The sequence below is a fragment of the Athene noctua genome, chromosome 25 (assembly GCF_965140245.1).
Source record: "Athene noctua chromosome 25, bAthNoc1.hap1.1, whole genome shotgun sequence".
Classification (NCBI taxonomy): domain Eukaryota; kingdom Metazoa; phylum Chordata; class Aves; order Strigiformes; family Strigidae; genus Athene; species Athene noctua.
In genome coordinates this window covers 1276387-1283945 of record NC_134061.1, presented here as the reverse complement: position 1 = coordinate 1283945, position 7559 = coordinate 1276387, and the positions used below count along the sequence as shown (strand labels likewise).

Genomic DNA, 7559 nt, shown 5'->3' with positions numbered 1-7559 from the left:
GCTGGCCAGCACGCCCTCGCACTCCCCCCGCGCCCCCCGGGCCGCTCCCTCTCGTCTCCGTCTCGCGTCGCCATCGCACGTCCAGCGTCGGCCCCGGTTTTCGCCCGGGGGGGGCAGAACCGGTGACACTCACTCCCCCCCCCCTCCCCAGCCTCCCCCCACCTGACCCCCCGGGCCGTCCCTGCGTCCCCCGTCCCCGCATCCCCCCCGTCCCCCCCAAGCACATACCTCATGGCTCCCGGAGCTGCCCCTGCTTGGGGCCGTGTCGAGCCCCCCTGGCACGGCTCGGCACGGCCTGGCACGGCCTGGCACGGCTCGGCACGGCCTGGCACGGCACGGCCCGGCGCGGGGTCCCCCTTCTATGCATGGTGCCGCGGTGGCGGCGGGGGCTGCGGCCGGCGTCGCTGAATGTAGGGCGGGGGGACGGGGGGGGGGGCCACTGAGCTCCGTGACAATCACAGTCTGTGACGTGCGATTTTAAACCCTTTTGTGTTTTGGTCAGGATTTTAAAGAAAGATATTTTTATGGTAATTGTTGCTGGTCTATTTTACTATATATTTATGTAATAAATATATGATGAAAAAAAAACACAAAAAACAAAAAAAAATAACGACCAACCCACCCACCCACCCACCCAGCTCGGCTGGATCCGGCCTCTGCTTTCCAACCGCTGGCTGCCGGAGTGGGGGGGGCCAGGGTGGGGGAACCCCCCCCCGGCGCTGCCAGCAGAGCTGTGGGGCTGGCACCCATCTCGGGGGGCAGGGTCCTGGTGCCCACCTTGGTGGGTGAGGGTGTGGGGTGGGTGCAGCCCCCCCGGGGAGTCCCGGTGGGCACCGTTGGGGTTCGTGCTGTCCCTCGGGGGGGGGCTCGCGCGCGCGTGTGTGTGTCCGTGTCCCGCCCGCGGTGTTATGTACAGGGTTGGGGGGGAGGCGGTGCGTGGGGGGGTCCGTGGGGGCCCTACTGGGCGTCGATGCGGAAGGAGAGCAGCTTCTCGGAGTGGAGGTTGTTGAGGGTGCGCAGGTCCGGCAGCTTCAGCAGCAGTTTGGTGAATCGCGACGTCTCGGCCGGGTGCGTTTTCAGCACGAGGGCGCGCAGGGCGCGGATCAGCGTCTCCTGCAGCTGCTCCACCGACGCCGTGTCCTCCATGCCCGAGCGGTCTGCGGGGCCGGGGCGTCAGCGGGCGGGCGGTGACACCCCCCCTTCCCCCCCTGGGCCTCCCCCCCACCCCGCCCTCGCTCCGGCTCCCACCTGCCGAGACCAGGACGACGGCGGTGAAGAGCCCCAGCTCCTCGTCGGTGAGGTCGAGGGCGCTGAGCTTCTCGCTGAACTCGAACATGGAGCTGAGCAGGTCGCCCATGCCCATGCCCCACAGCTCCTCCAGGCTGTACTTCGTCCGGCTCATGAACGTCACCGTCTGCTCCTTCACGTCGAAGAGCGAAGCGAAGCGAACCATCAGCACCTGCGGCACAGGCGGCGTCAGCGGGGCGGGGGCACCGTGCCGGGGGCAGCCCGTGGCGCCGGGGGCTACCGTGCAGCGCCGTGAGGCGCCGTGCCGTGGGCTACCGTGCGGTGCCTCAGAGCACCGTGACGTGCCAGGGGCATCCGGAGATGCTGTGGGCTATCGTGCAGTGCCATAGGCTACCATGCAGTGCCATGAGGCACCGTGCCATGCCATGGGCTACTGTGCGGTGCCTCAGGGTACTGTGACATGCCAGGGGCATCCTGAGATGCTGTGGGCTACCATGCAGGGCCATGGGGCACTGTGCCATGCCAGGGGCATCTTGTAATGCTGTGGGCTACTGTGCGGTGCCATGTGGCATCATACTGTGCCAAGGGCATCCTGCAATGCCATGGGCTACCGTGCAGTGCCACGGGCTACCGTGCAGTATCATGAGATTCTGTGGCATGCTGGATGGCATCCTGTGATGCCACGGGCTATCGTGCAGTGCCGTGGGGCACCGTGCAATGCCACAGCTCCGTGCCGTGCGGCTCCATGGTAGTCCATGGGGCACCCTGCAATGCCGTGAGGCTCCATGCCAGTCCATGGGCCACTGTAAAACGCCGTGCTCTGTGCCACAGCTCCACGCCACGGGGCACCCTGCAATGCCGTGGGGCTCATGCTGGCCCACGGGCCACCGTGCAATGCCGGGGAACTTTATGGTGGGGCACCGTGCCATGCCGCGGGGGCACCGTGCCCTCCATCGAGCCCTCGCCGTGCCGGGACGTACCTCGAAGGTGCCGGCCTTGAGCAGGGTGACCTGGTCGTGCTGGGAGAGGGCCTGGAAGCCGGGAATGTGCTTGGCGAACTCGACCACCTCACGGACGGCGGGGGTGAAGCTGAGGGAGAAATCCTCCCAGATCTCCTGCACCGAGCGCCCGCTGCGGCCGGGCAGGTGGCTGTTCATGGGACAGGCCTGCGGGCGACGGCACGGCTCAGCCCGGCGCCGCGGGGCTCCCCCGGCCCCGCCGCCGCGGCACGGACAAGGCGATTAGTGCGATTAGCGGCTAAAAATACCCGGGGCGGGAGCGGGAGCCCCCGGGCGCTCACCGGCAGGACGTCCTTGGTGCCGCGGGGCCAGGGGCAACCCCGCACCGGGGGCTCGGGGTAGGCGGGGGGGCAGAGCCGGGGTTCGGGGGGGCCTTGGGCCCAGGCGGGGGGCGCATCCCAGCGCAGGAGGCCGCCGTCGCAGGCGTGGGGGGGCCCCAGCTTGTCGTGCGCGTAGACGAAGATCTCCTTGTGGGCCTTGGCCACCTGCGCGATGACGTCCTCGGTGGCCCCCCCGGGGCTGGGCGAGCGGGGGGGCGTCAGCTGCTGGGGGAACTGGGAGAAGCAGGCGGGGGGGGCGAGCGGCGGGGGGCCGGGGGGCGGCGCGTGGGCTCCTCCTGGCACCGGCCCCTCGCCCGGCACCCCCGGCGGGGCGCTGCCCAGGCCGCTCATGGCGCTCTGCATCTCCGCCAGCATCCGCTGCTTCTCCCGCTTGGGGATGCGCCCGAAGCGCACGGCTGTGGGGGACACCGGCGTCACGGGGGACCGGGGCACGCCGGACACCCCCCCCTGCCCCCCTGCCCCGAGTGATGCGGGGGGGCCATGGGGCTGCATCCCTGTGCCCCAGCTGGGAGGGGATGTAGAGCCCTGAGCATGGGGGGCCCCATCCTGGGAGGGGACACACAGCCCTGGGGACATGGAACTGGGGCCACGTCCCGCAGGACACGCACAGCGCCCAGCGCAGGCGGGAGGGACCCGACTCTGGAGGGGATGCACAGCCCTGATTTGGGGGGGGGGAGCCATCCTGGGAGGGGACACACAGCCCTGGGCATGCGGAATTGGGGCCACGTCCCGCGGGACACACAGAGCCCCCCGCGCAGGCGGGAGGGACCCGACTCTGGAGGGGACGCACAGCCCTGACTGTGGCAGGGATTCACCCCGGGAGGGGACACACAGCCCCAGCACGGGGGATCCCGCCCCCCGAGGGCCGCACGCGGTTCGGGGGGGCCCGGGGCGGGGCGCACGGCGCTCACCGTCGCGGGACATGCCGACCAGCAGGCACTTCTTGAAGCGGCACTGCTGGCAGCGGTTGCGGTTGATGCGGACGATGGAGCAGTTCTCGTTCTTGAGGCACTTCTTGTACTGGATGTTCTGCTGGATGCTGCGGCGGAAAAAGCCCTGCGGGGCGCGGGGTGTCACTCAGGCTCCCCCCCCTCAGCCACAGCAGGGGCCCCTCGCCCCCCCCGGCCCCATCCCCGGTACCTTGCAGCCCTCGCAGGCGTGGACGCCGTAGTGGAAGCCGGAGGCGACGTCCCCGCAGACCTTGCAGAGCAGCACCATCCCGTTCAGCTCTGCCGAGGGACGAGCGGTGGGGGGCGCGGTGAGCGGGGTCCCGGGGTGCCCGTCACGATGTGGGATGGGGGGACACCACCCGTTGCCGCACACCCCCCCGCCTTTCAACTCACTGGTGATGGTGCCGCCGGCTTTGCTGGGCGAGCTGCGGCGCCGCTCGTCCGCGGGGACCTGCTGCACCGCGGGGAAGTTCACCGAGGAACCGTACGAGGAGGAGGAGGAGGAGGAGGAGGAGGAGGAAGGCGAGCCATCCTCACGGGGGGCCAGCGAGCCCCCGCTGTAGGCGCGGGAGTCCTGAAGGGAACCGGTGGGCGAGGGAGGAAAGTAGGTGGGGAAGGGCTGGGAGCCCGACTGGGAGCTGCCGTTGGAGCTGTCGCTGCAGAGCGAGACGGGGCTGGTGCGGCTGGGCGAGGCGCCGCTGGAGCCCACGTAGCTGATCACGCCGCCTGCGGGCAGAGCAGCGGGGCCACACATGCACCGAGCTGCGCCGGCCTCAGCCTCACCCCCCTCCAGCCTCCGGCAGAGCGGGGACCCCGAGAAGGAGCTCACAGCCCCGGGGCGGGGGGAACACACGGGGTTCCCCAGGGATGCGCCCGGACGCATCCCGGCCCCGCGGGTGTCCCGCCGCGGCCGCACGTGTGCCGCCCGCCCTGAGTCAGGCACCGCACCCGCCACGGGGACCGGCGCCACGTGGGCCGGGGACAGGCGGGTTGCCCGGGTGCGTGACGGGTGGGTCCCCGCGCCACGGCGCCCCGGAAGCGTCCGTGGGAGGAACACGGGCCGGGAACGCACCGGAGGCGTAACCGGGAGGTCACGGCAGTTAACGCCCGCTGGCTCCGGCACCGCTGGCCCCCCCCCAGCCCCGGACGGAGCCCCACGGCGCAGCCCCCCCACGCACGGGGCGCAGGGACAGCGGCCCGTCTGACCCCGGTGGGGACACGTGGAGGGTGACGATGGGGACACAGGGGATCACCGGGACCATGTGTCTCCCGCCGCACACGGTGCCGCTGGCGCAGACGCCGCCACCGCTCGCACCCGCCCCCTGCCAAAGGGAGTCACCGAGCTGGGGACAGCGGGTCTCCCCCCCCCAAACCCCTGCAGCTCCTGGGGACCCCCAGCTGCCGGGGCACTAAAACACTGGGGGGATCCCCCCACCCCAAAGCCCTGGGACGCTCCTTTTTGGGCGCTTTGGGGTTGGGGCCCCCCCCAGGCGGTCGCAGCAGGGCTCAGGGACAATTTCTGACCCCGCAGCACCGGGACGACCCCCGGGGACCCCCCCAAACCGGCCTCCCCGCCGCTGCCCCTCCCCAAACAGGCTCAGGCGGCCTCACGCCGCCGCCCCACGTGCTCGAGCCGCACGTGGCCCCGCGCGGTCCCGCCCCTTCACGCTTTGCCCCGCCCCTTGCCCTCCATTGGCCCGCCGCGACGCTCCGCCCCTTTCTCGTTGCCCCGGAGATAACGCCCCCCCCCGCGCCCCCCCCGTTGGAAAGGGCGAGTGGAACGCGGCGTCCCCGCTTCCGGGTGTGACGTCACGAGGGGGGCAGCGATGATGTCATGAGGCGACCAATGGGCGGGGGCGGGGCGGGGCTGCGGGGAAAACAAACTCCGCACGTGGCAGCGGCGGGGAGGGGGACACGTGCCGCCGGGGGGGGGGGGGGGGGGGGGGCACCGCCTCCGTTTCTCTCTCCCCCCCCCTCCCGGTGCGCGGCCCCGCGCGGGGCGCCCCGGCACGCGCGTTCCCGCCTCCGCCGCCCCCGGGGCTGAACCGACCGGCCCCGCTCCTCGCCCTCCCCCCGCCCGCGTCTCCCCGGTGCCGGTTCCTCCCGCCCGGTGCCGGTTCCTCCCGCCCGGTGCCGGTGCTCGGGTCTCCCCGCTGTGCCAGACGCTCCCGGTGCCACCGCGCATCACACCCCACCGCCCCCCCGCAATCCCTTTTCCCAGCCGCGCTGCCCCGGTCCTTATCCCGCTCTACGCGACCGCCCGGTTCCCGGTGGGATGAAGCCCCGTTCCGGGATTCGGTCCCGGTGCTCTCCCTGCCCGGTGGGTTGCGCAGGACAACCCCCCTCCGTCCCCTCTTCGCTGTCCCGGTGTCCGGATCCCTCCGGACGCTCCCGGTGCACTGACACCCCCCCCCTCCTCCCTCCCGCTCTCCCTCCCGGTGCCGGTGCCCGCACGGTCCCGGCGGGGCACTGACCTGTGCTCCCGGCCTCGGGGGCGGCCATCCTCGGGGGGGGGTGTGGGGGAAAGGGATGGAGGGGGGCGGCGGGGAGCCGAGCCGAGGGGAGCGGAGCGGAGCCGTGCCGTGCCGCGCCGCCGCCCGGTAAGGGCTGTTGTGCGCCCGCCGCCCGCCCCGCCGCCCGCCCGGCACCGGCCGCGGCTGCGCACTGGGCCGCACGCGGCGCCGCCGCCTCCCCCATGTGATTCCCGGGGAGAGCCTCGTGCCCCAGTGACACACTTTCCGCCGGCGGCCCCGGCCCCGCGCCGCCACCGGGGAGTCCGGGCACAACGGGGGACCCCAGGGCCGGGGCCACCCCCCCGCCCTCCCGGCAACCGGCACCGGGATCATCCCCCCCCCCATCCCCATCCCCAAAACGGGCGCTGCGCTGGCAGCACCGGGAGCGGTGGCACTGGGGACACCCGAGCGTGGCGCTGCCACCCTTGTCACCCAGCGCGGCGCTGGCCCCTGCACCGGGGACACCCGGGAGCAGCACCGGGACCGTGCACGGCGCTGGGCGCTGCCCTGGGGACACTGTGGGGGGCACTGGGGGGGGACACGTGTCACCCCGCACCGCGCTGTCCCCTGCCCGGGGGACACCCGGGCATAACTCCGGCACCCCTGTCACCCCACGCAGCGCTGTCCCCTGCCCGGGGGACACCTGAGCGTGGCAGTGTCCCCTGCACCGGGGACACCCGGGGGGACACACCGGGGACACCCAGCTGCAGCACCGTCCCCCTGGGGACACCTGGGCACCTACTGCCACCCCGCACAGCACAGCCCCTGCCCTGGGGACACCCAGGTGCCCCTGTCACCCCACACGAAGCTGTCCCCTCCCCTGGGGACACCCCGGCACAGCGTGACCCCCCCCCGCCCCGGGGACACCCGTCCTTGGCACAGCAGCACCGCAGCCCCCGGCCCAGCCGCCCCCCCCCTCACCCCCCCGGCCCTGTCCCCGGTGCCACCGCGGCGACGCGCTGCCCGCGGCGGGTGCCCGGTGTGGCACGTGCCTGGCAGCCGCGGCCCAGCTTGGCCTCGCTCCCGGTGCCGCAGGGGCCGCGGTGCCAGGGCAGAGCCGCCCGCCGGATCTGGGTCACGGCACCGGGGCCAGCCCAGCCCGGCGGCACCGGGGTCCCCGAGCGTGCTCATGGCCCCCCCGGGGAGGGGCGAGGGTTTTGGGGGTGCCAGCACCCTCCTGGGCGCCACGTGCCGGGCGCTGCCCTGGCCTCCAGCCAGGAGGAGAAGCAGGGACGTGCCAGCGCCGGGAAATCCTCGGAGCTAATCCCCGGGGAGGCCTCGGGTGCCCCGGCCGTGGCGGGGGCCTGCGGGGCGCCCGGGCCCAGGGAACCGGAGCTCTGCACCCCGAGGAGCCCCCGGTGCCAACCCCGGCGGGTGCGGGGGGGCTACTCCTCAGCCGCGGGTCCTTGGGGACCCTCCGCCCCCCCACGCTGGGTGCTGGGGCTGCTCCCGGCTTGCGGGGCGGCACCGGGGCGGTGGGGTCACCCG

General features: G+C 73.1%; 1 protein-coding gene across 2 annotated transcripts; it reads right to left on the bottom strand.

The window, feature by feature from the left end:
- Positions 1-639: 639 nt before the first annotated feature.
- Positions 640-6203, bottom strand: NR1D1 (nuclear receptor subfamily 1 group D member 1). 2 transcript variants are annotated; one of them, XM_074927105.1, is made up of 8 exons: positions 6033-6203; positions 3952-4284; positions 3749-3837; positions 3520-3664; positions 2549-3003; positions 2229-2414; positions 1249-1459; positions 640-1157 (listed from the first exon to the last, which is right to left on the bottom strand). In XM_074927105.1, the coding sequence occupies exons 1-8, from the start codon at positions 6058-6060 to the stop codon at positions 958-960; spliced, it is 1647 nt and encodes a 548-aa protein (XP_074783206.1). In that variant the 5' UTR covers positions 6061-6203; the 3' UTR covers positions 640-957. The 2 variants fall into 2 exon arrangements, with proteins under 2 accessions (XP_074783206.1, XP_074783207.1); XM_074927106.1 differs by lacking the exon at positions 6033-6203 and having other exon boundaries at positions 3952-4692.
- Positions 6204-7559: the final 1356 nt, after the last annotated feature.